General features: G+C 52.9%; 1 protein-coding gene across 11 annotated transcripts in view; it reads right to left on the reverse strand.

The window, feature by feature from the left end:
* The window catches only part of SNX19 (sorting nexin 19), a 119,145-nt gene extending 102,056 nt beyond the window's left edge, over positions 1–17,089 (reverse strand). For all 11 annotated transcript variants that reach the window (XR_011049746.1, XR_011049743.1, XR_011049745.1 and 8 more), the window contains exons 1-8: positions 14,532–17,089; positions 13,982–14,120; positions 13,302–13,402; positions 13,019–13,138; positions 12,606–12,736; positions 11,433–11,529; positions 10,973–11,159; positions 8,566–8,695 (exon numbers count right to left, since the gene is read on the reverse strand). Coding sequence is in view for 1 of the 11 variants with exons in the window: in XM_068418306.1 (XP_068274407.1) it covers positions 8,566–8,695; positions 10,973–11,159; positions 11,433–11,529; positions 12,606–12,736; positions 13,019–13,138; positions 13,302–13,402; positions 13,982–14,120; positions 14,532–16,058 (2,432 nt within the window). In the remaining 10 variants the exon portion in view is untranslated. The remainder of the gene's footprint in view (positions 1–8,565; positions 8,696–10,972; positions 11,160–11,432; positions 11,530–12,605; positions 12,737–13,018; positions 13,139–13,301; positions 13,403–13,981; positions 14,121–14,531) is intronic.
* Positions 17,090–19,741: the final 2,652 nt, after the last annotated feature.

A 19,741-nucleotide genomic window follows, 5' to 3' on the forward strand; every position in this document is an offset into this window, starting at 1 on the left:
AGCATTTGAGATCCATTTGCCACATTGAAAGCCCACACATGCCTTCTCCCAGGTAGAAATAAATCCAGTTAGAAACACAAATAGACCTTTCTTTCTATTTTCTTTTTGGAAGGCTGCTGAGTTACTATTTCCATTCTGCTATTTCATGAAGAAATAGCCTTAATAAGAACGAACGAAAAACAAACCCATCACTGAACCACCTCCTTACACTTCAGCTGAGACCACAAATAGATAGTGACTGACCTCCTGGGCTCAGACGTTCAAATGCTTTGATAATGGCCAATGCTAAGAGACAGACTGCAAACGCTACCAAGTCCTGGCCGTTCGTCTGGAGGTGCATAACTTGCCCATGCTGTAAGGGTCCTCTGTTTGAAATAGCTGCTGATGGAGGAATGAAATGGCTGCTAAAAAAGAGCTGGTTTAATGCCATGGCTTAAGTTGGAACTCCAAGGTCAGCTGAAGGGGCCCATTAGGATAGGAAGAGCAGAAATGCCCTGGGAATGAGAAACGAGGCCTGGGGGGTACGTACCTTGGCCCTCCTCTGGCACCTAGAAGCAACAAGGGCTGCTAAGATGGAGCAGCCTATGGTAAAGACAGACCAAGAGTCAGGAACAGGCAAAACACAGCGTATGGACTTGGTTTTACCTGGCTCCCGTGAGCTGGATGCACTCAGTTAAGTGGACTATGCATAGGGTTCACCCGCAGATAGAGCCCAGCTCAGCAAGGATGGGTTGGACAGGCTGGATTTGCTTAGTCTGGAAAATAAAGATGGATCAGGAACGGGCAAAAAGATACGGTACCATCCTAACTCACAAACAGCTGCTAGAAGCTGGTAAACTGCTTTTCTCATCCATCAAGGTTAGGGTAAGAACTGCTAGGTTCACTTGAGCTGAAGAATGGCTGAGTTAAATACACTGATTTTAATTAAAATCTAAAGCAACAGCAATTGTGATTCCCCCAAAACTGGGGATTTTAACAGTTTAGTCAAACACAAACTGGAGGCCACGTTAGGAAGAAGACAAAGATGAGAAAGCCTCTACTAGTCTGCTTTAGCTTGATAAATACAAATAGTTCTATAAATATGTGAGCTGTACATAACAGTAGCAAGTCCAGCTCAACATCTACTCCTTTCCACCCCAGAACAAGGCCTCCGTTTCCCTGAGGTCAGTTAACACAGCATGGCTAACCAGAAGCTCGAAAGACGCCCCTGAGACCAAGGTAGTGAAAAGGATTTAAGAAAAAAAAAAGCAATATCTGGAAACTCACAATGCATTCAAGCATCTGACTTAGGAAATCAAGAAAGGCTGGTACTTAAATCACCAGACCATCCCTCCTTTCGCAGTACTTATCCCCCAAATTCCTCCCCAAATTGTGCCTCCAACCACAAGAATATCCTTAATGCAAGGGCTCAGAAAGAGCAACATTTCAATGCTTGGACTGTAAAACTTTTCTGAGCAACGCTTGTAAAACTGAAGAAACAGCTGCAGTGGGCACAGTTAGAAGAATGGAAAAACACAAACGGAGAGCTCTCGCCCCCAGGCTGGGCTTTTAGCACCTGCTACTTGAGCCCACGTCCACCTTCCCCAGCAGAAACACGTGCAGCTGGCTGCTGGCACGCTGGGCTCCAACACCTCCAGAGCAAACCCGGTAAACCCTTCGCAGAGGAAGGAAACAGGAAAGAAAAGAAAAGCAGCTCTCCATAAATCAAAGAACACAAAGCATCCTGAGTCGTTTTAAACTTCTGGCCAAAGACACCCAGGCAAAAAGTAAACTATCCTTCTCGCCTTACTGGAAATGTTCCTCTCCTGCTGCCCTATAAAACGTTTACAGTTGCACACGCGATGAACAATACGTCCTGTACCCCTGCCCGAGCACACGGGAATGAAGTGTTTGACCAGCCAGGCAGCGGCCCCGTGGCCGAGTGCCTTCCCCTCGAACAGAGTGTCTTGCCAGCCTCGCACCTCCAAGCACAGCTCCACTGAGGGCAGTTGCACCAAAGAAAGTGAGAAACAAATCAAGCTGTGAGGAGTTCACGCCAGTAGCGTTTGCACCTGACGTGCCGTGATTAGACTTACCCACGCCAGTGTAGGGCAGCGGGATTTTTCTACCTGCTTGACCCACGCAGCGAGACGTGGAGCTGGCAGAAGCCCTGTGAGAAGTGGATATTCAAGACACTTCACTGTGGGGCAGAGAGGAGAAAAAGCAGCTCATCCCTTGCTGCCTGTAGGCACGAAACCACACCTCGGTGTTGGGATTTGGGGCACCGCTCTGTGCCGCTGTACATGCTGCTCCCTCCAAAACACACCTGCTGCAAAAAGAGACCGTGTAAACACACAGGGCTCCAACTCCAACGTCTTCTTCCCCCAGTGAATTAACACAGCTGCTCTGGTTTTGCTTTTCTCTAGTTAGATCTCCCTGTGACACCATGGGGCTCAGGAAAGGGGAAGAAAGCTACGTGATTAATAAAAAAAAAGGTCCCCAAACTCCCTTGATTTTTAACAAAGCATCCCGGCTTTTGATAACATCTTCATCAAGTATTTATTGAGCCAATTAAGCTCACAGTGGTGCCCCAGGGAGAGGCCAGGCTGTCTCAGCCAGGTCCTGCTCAGAGCAGATTGCTTCATTAGCCCACTTCAGAATCAAAATACATAAAAACACCATTAACCCTTCACAAGCCAGGGAAAACGAAAACCAACAAGGAGACATTATTTCCTCTCAATCCTTTTCTTCTTTGTTCTATGTGAAATAGGAAGTTGCTGTGGGTTTTTTTTTTAAATCTAGAAAAAAAGTTGGCACATCTCTAATTGCTGAAACGGAATCAAAAGAAAAAAAAAAGGAGATGCAGTTAAAATAATGTTGCAATTGTTATCAAAGCACAGAGCGCTTGCTTCATTCCAGCGGCTGGTTTTGGAAGAATGCTGCTTCTAGAAGACGAAGAAAAGATTTGTTTGGGACAGAGATTCAAAGCTGGATCCAAAATTTCCAGGTGCTTGGAGACAACTGAATCGAGGCCCGTTTCCAAGCTGATTTTTATTTACTTTACATACGCACACGCAGACACACACAGTCCCGAAGATCGCTTTCGCTGACATACCACAGGCCCACGATTTCTACCGCTCCTGGTGGCTACAACACAAATAGCCAAACCCAGAGACAAGGAGGAAGACGCCATGAGGCTGGTTCCCCTACATACACACTCTGCTGCTGGCTTTGAGGCACTTGAACTGCCGCGGGAGTGACGGGGCCTTTGCTGCCACGTACCTGGGCCAGCCAGCACGGACCCTCAATGGGCGGTTGCAAAGATCCATAATTAACATGCCCAAATCAACTCCCCCAGGTAACAAGCCAGAACAGCGACTGGATTTAGTTGCTCCAGCTGCACTGACATTGCAGTTTTGGCAGCTCGTTTCTGCCAGCAGAACTCAGAGGTGCTGCCTGAGCCCGGCGTGGTAAGCTACCTGCCAGCTACGAAGCCAAAGGAAAGTGGGAGCAGCCGTGCTGGGAACAGCTTTAGCATAAAGCTTCCCGGCTTCTCCTGGCGCCTGAAGAGCAAGAGTCAACCCTCAGCTTTAATGTCTTTTTCAGAGAGAATACAGGGAGGGAACAAGGAGCCTCCACAGCGAACACCTGCCCATGCACAGCCACATCCTCCCCCAGGACACCCACTATGCTGGGTGACACGTACAGCCCAGCTTTGCACTGACCCCAGGTACAACCTGGCACCTAGATGAGGTCTGGCTCACTGTCTCAGCCATCGGACATGGCCCCTGCAGGGTTCCAGGTGGCCAGGGCTGGGCAGAATTGCTTGCCCACGGGCAGCGTGTTCCCAGCACACCCAGGGCTGCAGGTGCTGGGCCGCCCGAGCGGGCAGGTTTACTCAGGGACATTTAAGAGGGTCATGCAGCACTACACACCGGTGACACTTTCAAGTCAAGAGGATCAAGGAGGCTGCCAAGGGTCTTTGGTTTTGCCTGTTCTGTTGGCACAGAGATCAAGGAAGAAAGAAGAGAAAAATCCACCCAGCAAGTCACCCCCTGAAGCTATGAGCTCCTTGACTCACACCAGCAGTTGCACAAGTGCCCATGACACTTGTGCAGGCTCTGGCACTGAGCCCTGAAGCCGAGAGGACACCACGAAAGGAAGGGGTTTGCACATGGGGGTAACCCCCAGCAACAGCCCACCCGAACCCATCTTGTGCAATGGTCAGGCACTGTGCCACATCCCTGCTGAAGGAGGGGAAGAGAGCAAGCTGCAGCACCCTTTGGACCCACACAGATGTCTGGACTGCTGAAGGGACCCAGCCTTGGCTGCAAGGACCCTTTGCTGCCCCATTAAATTGACAACCCAGGACCTTTGTCAACCACAGGCCACAGATATCAGTCTGAGCACCCCAGAGCCAGGCTCCGTGCAAGACCATGGCCCAAGACTCGGCTTGGGGATGGATCTGAGCTCAGACGACTCTCCTTTCCCATGATACTTCAGCAGTGCCTGAAACCTTGGGAGAACCAGCTCAGGGGAAGAAACCCTACAAGGAAAAGAAGCCAAAGCTAGCCAGACTCGCAAAGGGAACCAGAGCTAGAAGAACTTGCAAGAAACTGCTCTCATAAAAGCCTGATGATCATCTGTAATCAGTCTCAAAGCATCCCTGGCTCTCCATCTGCATCTCACCCAGAACAGAACATCGCTTCCCCAAAGCCACCCGCCTTGCCAAGGAATGACAGAACAGGGGACAAAGCCTGGAGAAGCACCAGAGTGATCCAAAGCGAACAGCAAGCGAGCAGTGCTGAGCTCCCGGGTAAGGCAGGGATGCTTTGCATGTATTTTAACTCCTGCTTGGTGGAACACGACACCATCAAAGCTGCCTGCGTAGGTCCACACGCTCCCTTATATACACACAGGCACTTCCAAGCCCCGGCACGGCCTCCGTGCCCCAGCCCCGCTCAGGTTACAGGGTGCAGACAGCCGGGGTGTGCCGAGACACCTTCCCTCCGCTCAGGGGTTTGCATTGCCACGGCTTTCTGTTGTGATGCACGGCATAAGGAAAGCACACAGACCTGGATCTGCACCTCAAATCCTCCCAGGTCCATCCCTGGGATCCTGGCACTCTGCGGGGACTCCTCTCCAGACAGGGAGGCAGATGTGCGCCTGGGAGAACCCCAGCAGCAGCTGAAGGGCATGGCAAGCTGGTACCCGGCAGCTGTCACCCCGGCTCTACGGCTGTCCCCAGCTCACCGCAGCACCAGCAGACCCCCAACCTAGTGACCATCATCATGCCATCGGGGACAGACCGAGGGCAGGACACAGGGTGGTTCGCATGTTTGCTGTGTATTTTTAACTCCACTTTGACTCAAACGGCTCTAAAAAGCACATGGATTCTCCAAATGCTCTTTAGCTCTTCCACTGAACACCCCCAGAGCCCAGAACAGCCCCATCCTCTAGTCCCGTTTGCAAACAGCCTCCTCACAACGCAAGATCTGCGTTTCCAGCCTGTGGGAGGGAAGCAAGAGCCAGACAGAGGAGGGGTGCGGAGCCAGAGCGGGGCAGCGGGTTTGTTTACAGGCATGAACCCAGCACGAGGAGAGGTCGCTGGAGCTCTCCTCTGCCCCGGGGTCGCCCCTGCTCCCAGCGAGCCTCCCGGCCCCTCCGCCTCTCCTTTCGGCTCCAAAAAAGGATCACTGCCCGTTACATAACGGGATGAGCGCCGCACGGATGCGGGCTCGCACGCGCGGCCTCCCTTTTACTTAACAATACCTTTTTGGGTCATACAGCCTTCCTCTCCCTGGCTGCCATTAAACTGACAGTCGGGGGAGACGGATAGCGTCTGGCTGCTGCTATTTCAGCTACGGAGAAGAGAGGAAAGAGGAGTGAGGTGGGATGCTCCGTGCAGAGAATGGGTAAGGAGGTCCCATAACCAGCAACAGCGCGGTCACAGCGTTCACTTGATGTCACCACAGGGGATGCTGTAGGCACCACGAGCCCAAGAAAGTCCCCAAAGGAGAGGAGATTGGCTCTAGGGAGAAGCTGGGCCTTGTTCTTGATGTTTTTCTGTTGATTCTTCTGCTCTGGGATGAAGCACACTTGGTGCAGAGCAGTAGCGATGCCCACGAAGGCAGCTGTGAGAAGGCTGCAGGAGCAGCACGTTCCTCACCAAATACAAACTGGCAGACGAATATCCAGCAACTCCCTTCCTAACACCCAAACCACTGCTAGGACACCTCTTTTCCACCACCCACCACCTAACCCAGCCACTGACAGGAATGGATCCCTTCATCTCTTGAAGGGATGATGCCTACTCATACTTCGTGACCAGCAACAATTAGAGACACGATGCGTGCCCACCTGCTGCCCTGTGTTTGTCTGCCTGTTCTCAGAGGTGGGAGCACTAATGCCTTGAATAGCACGTGCTCCCAAAACAGCTTCTGGTATTTTCTCCACCTGTAAAGGGTACCCAGACACAGTGCCAGCCAGCATGCCAGTGCCAGTGCCGTGCCAGGTCTGGCTGAGCAGTGATCAAGTTGCAAATACTTAAATGGAAGAGAAATGCCACCAAATCCATGCTGTGTCCCTGGATAGGCAGCCGGCAGCAGATCCGACCTAGAGACTTCTTGATCTGCTCAGGATAGCAGCAGCCACCTGGGCCAGCCATGAGTACAACAAGTCTCATCCACCCTTCTGCACAGCTCAGGGATGGGGGGCAATGACAAGCCAGCACAGAGCCCCCCCAATTCCCAGTTCTCCTCCACTGTAGAGGTATCTACATGCCTCGTCTTGAATGTCCATCTCGGGCATTGTCTGAACTCTGCTCTCATACCAGATCACAGCTTTGACGACAGGCAGACACTGACTGCTCTCAGGGCAGTTCTTGTGCCCATTGCAGTATTGCTGAGCCCCAGCCCTCCACATGGGCTTCCAGGATCACTAAAAACCTGCCACCCTTGACTCAGGACAGGAGAACCTCCACCCTAACACTCCTCCCTTTCAGGAGACCAAAACGCACGGCGTTCTGGGTTGGGGAGGAAGTGTTCCCTGCAGCTATCCATGAGCAACACCATCCTCCTGGCAACAGGTCAGTTCACACCACGCAACTTCTCCTGTCCCCTTCACACCAGACCTGCACACTCCTGACTGTCCCAGAACAACAGCAGAGCCAGCGTCAGGATGTGGATTGCAGCACAGACAGCACAGTACCCAGGACACAGGGTTAGCTCCAAAGGTTGTATTTTCACCCTGTCCTGATCACGACACCAAGGAGCCACGGGCCTTCCCACCATCACCTCCAGCCAAAGGTTTGCCTGCAGCACACGTGGGTTCACCCAGACCCATTGAAGCAGAGCAGCTACAAACACATTCCCCCTCACACTGCTCTGCTAGCACAACTCGTGGAGCTCCTCCACCTTCCAGAGCCAGGCATGTGCTGTGTGTATGACAGCTTCTCTAGTGGAAAATACCAATGCCACGTGTCAGCGCTGCAGGCTCCCCGGGTGACCGGGACACAGCTTATTAGGAGGTGATGACGTGCCTATTCAAGCTCTCATACCTCTGTGCTTACACACAAGGATTGGGTTCCAGCTCATTCCTCAAGAGACCAGAGCCCATTTTGGAGAAATGGGAGCAACACCCACCTCCTCCCACCCAAGGAAACAGACTCGGGAGTGATGGCCAGCAGCCCCTGACCTCAAAGCACTTCGGCAACCTCTGCTGAGGACAGCTTAAATTACCAGCTGAGTTATAATGCGCTGCCCTACACATTCTGCACTGGTTTTGAATGCCTGTCAGAGAAGAAAGGGTGCAGGAGTGGCAAAAGCACTGCTCCAAGAATCTCCCTAGCCACAGTCCTTCCGGGAAGGCTTTCCTTTTACTCTAAAGGACCATATCCTCAGCTAGTGATAGCCACCGACCTACACAAGAAAACAGAAATGCTCTCTGTTTGTGTGTCTTGGCCTAGTGCCTCACCACACAGAGGCACTGGCCCCAGAAAAGCTTGGCAAGTACATACCAGCTGGAAAGGAAGTCCTTCCCCAACACATCTGTGGGTCACTGCCCAAGGCACAGGCACTACTGGCCCACCACAGATCAGAGGGGGGCACATCAGTGAGAGCAAAGGCCCTGGGAAGCCGCCCTCCGAGCTGTTACTTGACAAGCTGCTGTTCCCTGTGTCTGTTTATTCTCCTTTTGTAGAAAGAACACGCTGAGCTCCTGGGCAGCAAGAGACCAGGAGGCCAGCAAAGGCCAGTCTCTCCCTGGAGAGCCAAGGAACGGGGCACTCTTGCCCTTTCATGAGGCAAGACGACTCCTATTCCCAGGGCTGGATCCTTCCTTTCTCCTGTTGTTAAAGGACAGGAGGCCACCCACTAGAGTTATGTTGCTGCTCACAGGGAAAAGAGCTCTTCATGCAAATCTCCGAGATGTTTACTCTACATACATGTGATATCTTCTTTACAGAACCTTGTTGTCTGATGTGACAGAAAGCATTTATCTGCATTCAGGCAAGAGCTCCATGTTACACTCTAACTCCAAAGGCAACGCCACCTCACAGAGCTGTGAGGTTGGTCACTGAGGCCCTACCTTTGAATGAGGGTCCCAAAGAGCAGGTGGAAGACCTTCTGGATGTTCTCTGTGCACAGCCAGCTCCAGTGATCCATCAGCAGCAGACGAATCACGTCCAGGGCCAGGTCAGCCAAAGCTGTCTCGGAGTCTGCCAGAAGGAAGAGGAGGGTCAGATGAAGAAGCCAACTCAGTGTCTAAGCAAACCTGGTGGAAAGCATCATCTCAAAGTCACTCTCCTCCCCAGCAGCCTGTTTGATGCTCTTCTCCCCAGCCTAATACCTTGTGCCACACACAGATAACCTGCTGCAGCACAGCCAGCCTGGGGACCCTGCTCTCCCAGGCTCCTGCCATGATCACTCTCTTTCATCTCCGCTTTCATCCAAACAGCCCCCATGTCCCTACCAAGGGGCACACCAGACCAGAACATGGCTGCTCCAAGTGCCCAGTTCCTTCTCAGTTAAGCAGAGAGATTATCAAACCCCAGCCCACGCACAGGGATAGCAGCGTGCCCAAAACAGGTGAGAAAGAAGGCAGTGACTGTAGCCAGGAGAAAGGTACATTGCTGAGGACTATTTTCCTAGTCTTCACCAACACTTCCCCTCTTCCAAGGTGCAGTTTTCCAGGCACAAGACTCCAGTCGGTGTCTGCAGGCTGCCATCGTGTGGCAGCTCCAAGTCTCAGCAGGAAGATGGATGAACCACATCTGGATAAACCAGATGCATCAGTTAAAACAAAAAACCCACAGACATGCCCACATACCCCTGGTGACACAGACCTGGGACAGCAAAACCTTTCTCTGATCCTCAGAAGGACGCCAAAGCCTACAGCATAAACACATTCCATTTGATAGAGAATTACTTTTAAGCTGCTTGGCCCCAAAGCATCGTAGGTGTTAGGCAGAACAAGCTTATTAAGGTACCACAAACCTGCCTCAGACAACCACTCCTAGGCCAGCACCCCAACGTGGGGCTACTGCGTCAGCTCTGTTGGCACAGCAGCTTCCCCTACTCTGACCTTCCTCAGTGTCTGATCTTTCAACCACTCTCTGCCTACAGAGAGACAACAAGACTGTTCACGTACAATTTACTGCTAGAGATAAAGAGGAGAGGGATTCTGGACCCCAGAACCTCTCCTTCCCTCCTCTTCCTCTCCCTGCTGCATGAGCTGGACTAATTAACTCCGGGCCATTTCACTTGGAAAAGAGAGCACGAGTGCATTTAGTGCCTCTTGCTCTGGGCCACGCATAAGTTACTCCTCACTTGCTTTGCCCTTTAAGACTTGACTGCCCTGTATTAAAACTGGAGCAGGCTGTTTAGCTTCACCATAACCTCATAGAAGGAGCACTGTTAGCAAGCTCTGTTCACTCCTGTAGCATCCAAGTCCCCTTCCTCAGAGAGCTGCTGGCCAGCCTCTTCCAAGAAGTCACCAGTGAGTAGATATGGACACCACTTGCCTTTTTAGCCAGCCGCTCCCCAGACATCCATTCCCCTTACCCTGCCAGACCAGCCTGCCCTGTCTCAGCTCTGAAGCATCACAGACCTGCAGGCATTTGACATCATTTACATTAAATTTCCTTAAGAATTCAGCTAATTTGGCCTGCCTGTATCTCTTATGCTCTGTGCAAAGCACCGGCCTCCAGTTCCAGTCCTGCTCCCCAGCAGCCCCAGAACAACCACGGGCGTGTGTTCAAAGATTACAGGCAAAGCTGGTAGCACAGGCTAGACTTCAGAATACCAGACCCATCCTGTCACAAGCATGTGCTTTCAGTCAGAGCTGGCCAGGCTCGAACCACTGGAGTGAAATTTTTGGAAAGTTCCAGCTAATACAGCTCAGCTATTCCAAGAAAAAGATTAGACAACATGTTTTTGCTCATGTTCAGGATAATCTTCTAACCGGCCTGAGAGGCCATAGCACCCCTGTGCTTCAGAGGAGGGATCTATAAGCCAAAAGGGAACATCATTCCTTGGACTGGGATCACATATTGGCTATTCCCACCAAATTTATCCAAACTTACCCAAATCTCAAAAGGCCCTTTCATAGCACATGGACATACCAAGGCTAATACCAAGAAACCGTAATTTGGTCATTTATCAGTTCCTAAGAGCTTGATTTTACAACACTGGCAGTTTAAGCAGTGTGTCCTTAGGAAACTTACTTCTGTAGTAGCTGTACTGAGTACACCAAGGTGAAGATCTACAGTGACACAACTGGACCAAGACCCAATTTGCTTCCACTGGCAATAAAGACCTAAGCCATCACCCCACAGGACTGGAAAAACTCAGTTTCCCTTCCCTTGAATCAAGGTTCAACAGGCAGGAGACCAGGCCCTCATACTGAAGACCTTGCAGTCTGAGTCTGCAGATGTTGGAGCTGTTGCAGCACCAAGGGAGATACGCTGAAGCACTAACAGAGAGGCTGAGCTCACCAGAGTCCGTGTCCGGATGTGTTCCCTGCTCTGATGTGCCCAGGCCGTCCACCTCCTCCTGCACGCAGCTTTCCTTAGCTTCACTGCCTCCCTCGCCTTCAGGAGCTTTGCTGGGGACTGCCTCCAGCAGCTTCTCCTGCTTCTGGATGAAGGACTCCATAGCAGCCAGCGACAGGGTGCCTGGGACCTACAAAAGCACCGGTGTATTAGTACCACAGCAGCAAGCTGCACACAGTCACAGCTGAACAGATATACGAGGTCTCCACTGCCCAGACAGCTTCCCACCACCTGGTTTGCACCTTGCTGTAGCCAACAGCAGAACTAGGGCTGCTTGTTGCCTTTCTGCAAAGACAAGGCTGCAGCAGCCACAACCCTCATGCATATGGATTACTCCAAGCCAGCACGCAAACAGGGCAATGATTAGGATCATGAAAGGATTGCAAGAGGGATCTGAACTTACAGCGCTGCCCTCCCTGATGGAGTACACGATCCTCTCCTGCGCTTCACTCACACTCAGCACTGGAGCAATTTTAATGGATGAGAACCTCAGCCTGGACCTGAAGAGGAGACATATGGCATGGTCAGGGTCTTCTCCGCAGGCTGTGAACGATGAGTTTCCCAGCCTCAGCCAAGAACCTGGACCAGCTATCTCTGTCCAGTGTCATGTTCAAGCTAAGAAGTCTGACAAGACCTGAAATGGTTGAAAAAAGCATCTGCCCCCAGGATAACTGAGAGGTGGCAGTAAAACCACACAACAAAAGCATTAAAGTGCTTTTCCTCAGCTACACATGGGCCTAGCCAAAGCTTTGCAACATCCATCACATACATACACCTTCTTCAGCATGTATTTTACATATAAGGTTGCATGCAGATGTAGGCATGTCCGTTCAGCGAGGCGTGAGCACTGCAACATAGACAGGAAAGTGTTCAGAAAAGCCTCTGAGATGAAAAACACTCAGCTGGATTGTGAAATCCAATTCTAAACACGCACACGCAGAAAGGAGGATATGAAAGGGCGTTTGGGATCGTAGGACAAATTGTAAAAGAGCCTGGTTATCATTAAGGAATGTCCTTTTCAGCCAAGACGCTTCAAAACTTGTACTTTTTTGGTTTGCCTTTTTGTCCAAAGCAGCTTTTTCTAGCAAAACATCACTTTTCCAGAAAAAAGCCATACTCATGCAGAAAGCTTCTCTTCTTCTGTAAGGAAAATCACTGATGAGCACAATGGGGCTCATCACTGCCAGCAACACCAAATAAACACTTGGTGAGCAAGATACGTGCAGTGACCTTACACATTACAAGTTATAGCTGTATTTTGCAGTGACTCCCCACACATTTAAGGTTAAAAAGCAATTCTCCAGGAGCATCAATGTCTTTGCTGGCAAATGCCACCACCTCATAGCTCCCCCAGGAAGAAACCCACCTTCTGTCAAAACCTCAGTGTTCCTGGCAAATCTTTACCCAAACAGGAACTCGAATACCCTTGCTCAGCGTGTGAAAGTAATTCAGCTAGAGAATGACAGCAACGTACTATCCACAACACGTAAAGAACCAAGTCAGTACTTCCCCACGATGGAGTCAGTTTAAGCCCTTGTTCTGCATAAAGCAGACGGGAAGCTGAAGAAGCCCTTACTTGTTCGCCTTCTTCCCGTCTGTCTGAGATCTCCCATCCACTTCAGACTCGCTAAGATCCTCCGTGGGGCTCTGGGGCTCTGATCTGGGGAACGCCGTCTTCAGGGTGTCCACAATGGCATTGACGACGATCTGCAAAAGCCAGCAGTGCCGTCAAGTATTGAATATCTTCTTATTCTTTGAACAAGAATTAAGAATTTTTCAGACTTGTGCTCTATTTTCTATTAAAAACCCAAGTTCTTTGAGATGGGCTCTGACTCTTCCTAGCTTTATGGCTTCCTGGGCAAGCTGAGCCCAGCTACACAGAGACCGTTTGAGTTTTTTGGCTACTACATGTAGACACTGAAGGCCAAGAGCCATGTCTAGGTGCAGTCAAAAGTGGTTCAGATTATAACCAGTTACCCACTTGTCTACCTTGTCTATCCTGGAGACAACGAAAGGCTTCTTGACGAACGCGATCCTGGCGTCAGTGTTCAGGGCGAGGAACTCCTGCACCTCCTCACTGTTTGCAATCTCAGGGACTGCACACAATTGCTGCAGGGAAAGATGGAGCTTTAGGTCTTTTTTGAGTCAACTTCCCATCTTGATCATCTAAAGTGCAGGTGGAAGAGAGCTGATGTGCTCCACTGCCCGTCAGTACAGAGCTGTCCCGAGCACTGCTTTCTAGCTCATAGGGGCACACAAGCAACTATCTCACCTTCAAGAAAGATTCTAGCAGACTTTTTCTGGCTTCCACTTTATCGCTGTCCATGTTTCCAAACGGGAGTTCAGGGAACAGTTTCTTTGGGCCTTTGATATCTAGAAAGGAAACAAAATCATTAGCAAGCTTGAGTAAACTCCAACAGTTGTATTAAAATCTTCATGCCCTCAGGCTTAAGGCTACCGCTACACACTGGTAATACACCCCTCAAACCAGGGCAGCTGAATCAGACTTTAAACCCATACAGAACTCGTGTTCTGCTGATATCGTACCATCTGTGCCTTTAATGTTAAAGAAGCAAGAACACCAGGTTAGCACAAGGACTCTAGATCACTCAAAAAGCCCCCAAATTCTCAAAGCAGTTTTCCAGTCACACTTCCTGATCTGTCAAAACCAAAGGATTATGTAGGAACATGCTAAATTCAATGAAGTTTTACATATAAGCAGCATTAGAATTATCTGAATGGTGACAAGGATGGTTTTTTAACACTGGAATTTGCTGCCTAAAGAACTAAATTTCTCCTCTAGCCAGCTCTGCACAGAACAAGGACACGGGCATCACAAACAGTCCCGCATCCAGAGCTGCACAGGCAGGACTGGTTACCCTCAGAGCAGAGGAGCATGGACTGGGGTGAGAGGGAGAAGGATTTTCTCAGGAAGTTGATGCAGGCACTGACTTTTCAGGAACTTGCGGAGCTCCGGTTTCTCTTCCAGTCTGGTCTGGAGGTTGAGGAACTCCCGGTAACGGCGGTTCACGGTGTGGTAAGCCATTTGCTGAAGGCCGCCCGCGCTCTCACCCTCCAGGGCTGTCTCGTACTGAGGGGGAAGGCAGCAGTCAATAACCCTTACAAACCCCCAAAAAAACTTGACGTGCTGTGTTCCCTGTTGGCCCCACAGTCCCCAGACCCCACGGAGGTCCCATCGAGCAGTTCCTGGGATTGACCCTTCCTGAGGAATAGAGGCCACACAGCACATGAATCCCTCATGATGAAGGGAAGGGTGAAAACAGGATACAAAGGACTCAAGTAGCCCCCCACAACCCTTGGCCAAGAGTGGGAACCCCTATCCCGCACCCGAACAGCTACTGTGCCTGATATTCCCCCACTGCCAGGCAAAATTTGTTGTTGGGCCACACACAGCACAAGCCCTCACCTACAAACACCAGCCCAGGCTCCCCTGGCAGGGCAGGGATCTTGGAAAAGTGGTCACCACTTGGGGAGCCCTTACCTTGACGGTGTAGAGAGTATAGGGGTGGAAGCCAGTCCCGCTGTGCTCTCGGGCAGTGATGGTCCCAGTTATCCGCAGGTTCTGGATGACAACCGGCCCGTCAGGGCTGCTGAGGGGTTCAAAGCTGAAAGCGCTGACAGAAGCCGTTGGGGAGGATGAGAGAGTCTGCCCCGGGTCTGAGGGGCTTTGTGGTGGGCCCTCTGCTCCCCCCAGCTCTCTCCCCAAGCTGGAGGGCCGCTGTGAAGAGGACTTTCTGAGGACAGCCGGGCTTTCCTCTCCCTTCTCAGCTGCCCGGTTGACCTGCATGCCAGGGCAGGAACTCAGTGCAAAAGCAGAGATGGGAAGCAGGCCAGAATCCGAGCTGGTGGCAACACCCTCCTCCACGTCCCCCACGCCATCCTCTGAAGTGGCTGGTCTGTCCAGTACAGTGGAGGTGTCCTGGAGGGGTTCATTGAGGAACTCCCCTGCGGGTGATGGTGACAGCAGGTCCGTGTCCTGGCCCACATCAGGTGCGGGGGACTCCAGCTCCAAACCCTCGCAGGGGAAGAAGGAGCCCAGGGCTCGTGGGCGGAGGAAGGGCTCCTCTGTGCGGCACAGCCTGGTCGCTGGGTCCTCTCCCTCCTCGCCAGCAGCCCCTGCCTCTCGCCTGGGCACCTCCGTGGCCCTTGGGGAGGGGGGCAGCCCAGCAGGGGTGGCATCCGTCTGCATCGTGAAGGGCAAAAAATCAGGCACCGTGGGTGCAGGGGGCGGCTCCTCTTCCCAGGTCTTTTTGGAGAAAGCCCCGATGAGCAGCAGGTTGATCCAGTCAGGATCAGCCATCTTCCTGATGGCCGGCAGCAGCACATTGCAGGTGACCAGCTCCACCACCACGAAGCGTCCCGTTCGCGTCTCCAGGTGGGGCTGGGGCACCAGTGCCTGCAGCAGCATCTCCACAGCAGCCCGGGCGTAGCCCACCTCAGCTGCAGGGTTGCGGAGGGCAGGGTGCGGCCCCACCAGCCGGCTGTACTCCAGCCACAGTGTCCGGCCGCCTTCTGGGTTACCCCTCAGGGCCTCACGGGCCTGCAGGTAGCTCTGCAAGTGATGTCCGCAGAGGAGGAGGAGGCGGCGGGCCAGGGCTTGGCGGTCCACTCGCCCCATCCGCCACCTCAACTCAGCAGCCAGGCCCATCATGGCCTTCTCCACCTCGGCCTCGAAGGCTGGCTCGCTGCTGATAGTACAGTACCAGGAAGCGACGAAGTCCCGCACCACTTTGCGGATGGTGCCAGCGATCTCCCTCTCCAGCCACACCTCAGCTGCCGGGCAGGGAGGTGGGGGCTGCAGGGAGCTGACGAAGCGCTCCAGCCGCAGCCGCCGGCCAGGAGGGCTGAGCGTGCGGGGGCCCAGCCAGCCGCCCAGCGCCGCCAGCGCCCCGCAGAGCAGCCCCAACACCCGTAGGTCGAGCAGCAGCTGCAGGGCCAGCAGCCAGCCCAGCACGGTTGCCAGCACCAGCAATGCCCAACGGACCCCTGATGACCCCTGGTCTGGCATGGTGGGGCTGGGCAGGGGGAGCCACCCTGGGGCTCTGCTGGCTGCTGCCTCAACGGCCACCACGGCCTGAATGACCGGACAGGGGGATTGACAAGGCCCAACTGACCAGGCTCCTCACCAGGCCCCAACAGACTGGGCTCCTTCACCGGGCACCCTGGCTCAACCGACCGGGCTCCTTCACCAGGCTACTTCACCGGGCACCCCGGCCCAACCAACCGAGCTCCTTCACTGGGCACCCAAGCCCAACCGACTGAGCTCCTCACCAGGCACTAAGGCTCACTAGAGCCCAAGACCACTGGCTCCTTTACCTGGCACTGGGGCCCAACCCACCGGGCTCCTTCACCGGGCACCGGGGCTTGACCGACTGGGCTCCTTCACCGGGCGCCGGGGCTTGACCGACTGGGCTCCTTCACCGGGCGCCGGGGCTTGACCGACTGGGCTCCTTCACCGGGCACCGGGGCTCACCGGGGCCCAACAGACTCGACTCCTTCACCGGGCACCGGGGCTCACCGGGGCCCAACAGACTCGACTCCTTCACCGGGCACCGGGGCTCACCGGGGCCCAACAGACTCGACTCCTTCACCGGGCACCGGGGCTCACCGGGGCCCAACAGACTCGACTCCTTCACCGGGCACCCAGACCCACCCTGTCGGGCTCCCCACCGGGCACCGAGGCCCAACCGGCCGGGCTCCCCACCGGGCACCGAGGCCCAACCGGCCGGGCTCCCCACCGGGCACCGAGGCCCAACCGGCCGGGCTCCCCACCGCGCACCGAGGCCCACCCGGCCGGGCTCCCCACCGGGCACCGAGGCCCAACCGGCCGGGCTCCCCACCGGGCACCGAGGCCCAACCGGCCGGGCTCCCCACCGGGCACCGAGGCCCAAACCGCCCGGGTTCCCCACTAGGACTGACCAAGGCCTAACCGACCGGGCTCCTCACCACAATAACTCTACGGGTCCCAGAACTCACGCTACTACAGAGCCATAAGCAACCGGTACCACTCACCGCCCGCCGCTAATAACCACCCCCGCCGCAAAGCCTCTCGGGTACCGGCCGCCATTTCCGCCGCCACTTCCGGTCCCTCCCCCGCCGGGCAGAGCGGCCTGACCCGGCGCCCTCCGCGTTCCACAGCGCCCCCTTGCGGGCGGGAGGACTCTGCGCAGCCCCCGCGCGCGGCCTTGCCGTTAGGATTCAAAAAACCCGCCAAAACAAAGGGCGATGCGCAGTTTTAATTGTTTTTATTATTATTTTTTACAGACTTTTAGAAAAGGCGTTGGATTTATTAAAAACTCTTGGTCTTTCCCCTGTTTAAAACAAAAAAAAAGAGCCTGGTGGTGGCGCAAACAGGCAGCTGCTGCGTTTGAGGTGCTGAGGCTCCAGCAAACACCTCGGCCCTGTCGGCCTTATCAAGCGTTGCTAAAAAAAAGAAGAAAAACAAGGAAAAAAAAGGGCATTATGGTCATGAGAGAATGCTCACAGGCAGCTTCCACTTAGCTGTTAATTGGGGGCCGGGTGTGGTGATGCTGCCCACCTGTGGTGGGGTATAAAAGGGGCTGGGGGAAGAGCAGCTCCCTTTTGCTTCTCCGTGGATGAAGAGAGCTTCTGCTCACAGCCTTGGTCTGGGCTCTGAGGTTGTGCAACGAGGAGTTTGGACTGAAATGTTTCTGTGGTGGTGTTTTATGGATGTAAGAAGCACACCTAGACTTCTACCTGTTGCAACCAAGGAGGTGTGGACCCTCTGGAGACCCCTATCTTCTCCCTACAAGGGGCTCCCTGAAGACACTTGAGGAGCTGCTGGGGACAGCACACGCAAGAGGAGACATGAAACAGCGGCAGGACAAGGCCTCTCTGCAAAGAGGTCAGAGGAATTTAAAAAATTCTCTCAAAATTGTGTTGGGGAGGGGGACATGGGCAGGGGCTTGGAGGGGTCCCCACTCCATTGTTGGGGACCTTGCTGGGTGCATCCAGATTCTGGTGTTTGAAGCGTTGTGGGAAGGTGTTGTTGCAAGATTTGTTTGTGGTTATATTTGTGTTGTGTGGTTAAATACTGAAGGGCTGTTTGGGGGTGAGAAACTCCTTGACTGGAATGTATAAAATGTGTTGAGGTTTTTCTGTTTCTCCTTTGTGTGTGGTTGCAGCCCTTGGGGTCATGTGAACAGCAAAAAAACCCACCAAACCAGGAGGTAGGGGATGCTCCTGTGCATGGGAGCTGGTGTTGGGTGGGATTTGGGTGCTGTGGATGGCCAGGATGATGAGCACAGGGTGGAATTGCTCACTCTGGAGTGGAGAATTTCACAGTGTCATAAAAATGGCCCTAAATATGCCGGTTCTGAAAATGTTTTTTAGCTGTGTGTGGGTACTGCAGGAAAATAGAGCAGCAAGGAAAACTTACTTTAATAAAAACCTCTCTGTTTAAAAGAGTATTCTTTTAGAAAAGACTTTTAAAGGGGCTTTTGGCAGCCTGAATCCCCTGGGAAGCAGAGGTGTTGTGTTGGTCTCTGTGCTGTCTTGGTGTATCCAGGGGTGTTTCTGGGTGCTGGAGCTGCTTGCATGCATGGTTGTGCTGTGCCCCTCATCGCCTGGGTGCTCCTGGTTTTGCTTTACTGTGTTATGGTGTAAATATGTGTGTTGGAAAAGCACCGGTACTATGTGTTATATGAGTATGAATAAACACTGAAGCAGGTCTGAGTTTTTACAAGTGAGCAAAATGTGGGTCTTGCAAACTGTTGCTGCCTCCTAGGTATGCTCCAAAATACATGTATGCAAGGGAGAGCTTGGGGTTAACAAAGCTGAACAGCAGAGCCTGACTTCTGCTCCAGCATTAAACTTCCAAGAGGTTTACAAACTCTTCTGGAAGTAGTTAAAGCCTTGTGCCTCAGTTTCTCCTTCCTCCAGCCCTCCCCATCTCCTCTGGTTCCCCTTCCCTCTTCAAGAGAGGTTTTGGGGAGAGGAGTTTCTGGAAGTTGTGCATGGGCTGAGCAGCTTTACCTTTACATTAGGGTACTGGAGGTGGAGCAGGGTGAGCTGCCAGAGCGATGCCAATGTGTTTTCATTGTGATGCTGGCAGTGAGAAATGTCCCCATTCCCCCACTGGCTTTTTTTATTGTGGGTGGGAGGGGGGTGGCAGGGTCCCAGCTCCTGCCTGCCCTGAGGGATGAGGATCCTCCGAAATGGCTGATATTTGTGATTAAATCACCTGCTTGAGATGCTTCACCTTTCTCGAGCACCTGGCTTCATTTGGATACCAAATTTTCTTGCTTGCAGGTGTAGGGGTGGGGCAGGGAAGAGTTTCTGGGGTCCTTAAATATTTACACCTGTCTAAGTTAAATAGTGCTTTGCTCAGTGGGCTGCTCTTGGGAAGGGTGACACCTCTTCACAGGTGCTTTCTGAAACTTATGGCTGCCTGGGAGTTTTAGAAGGGGTGGATGTAAATGATGCAGGAAAAAATGAACTGGCTTCTGTGTGCTGTCTCCCAGAGCTCCTCCCAGAAGGACAAATACCTGCAATTCCCTGTTTTGACAACAGTTTCCTATGGGGGAAATAATTTAAGGTGTGATTCTTCTTGCAATTTGGATGCAGAAGAGGTGATGGCGTGGCAAGGCGCTGCCAGAGGAGGTAGCTTCATCCCAGGGCTGCTATCCACCCTCTTTCCCTCCCCCAAAAAAGCAGGAATAGCTTGATTAG

Source organism: Nyctibius grandis, chromosome 25 (assembly GCF_013368605.1).
Source record: "Nyctibius grandis isolate bNycGra1 chromosome 25, bNycGra1.pri, whole genome shotgun sequence".
NCBI classification, from domain to species: Eukaryota; Metazoa; Chordata; class Aves; order Nyctibiiformes; family Nyctibiidae; genus Nyctibius; species Nyctibius grandis.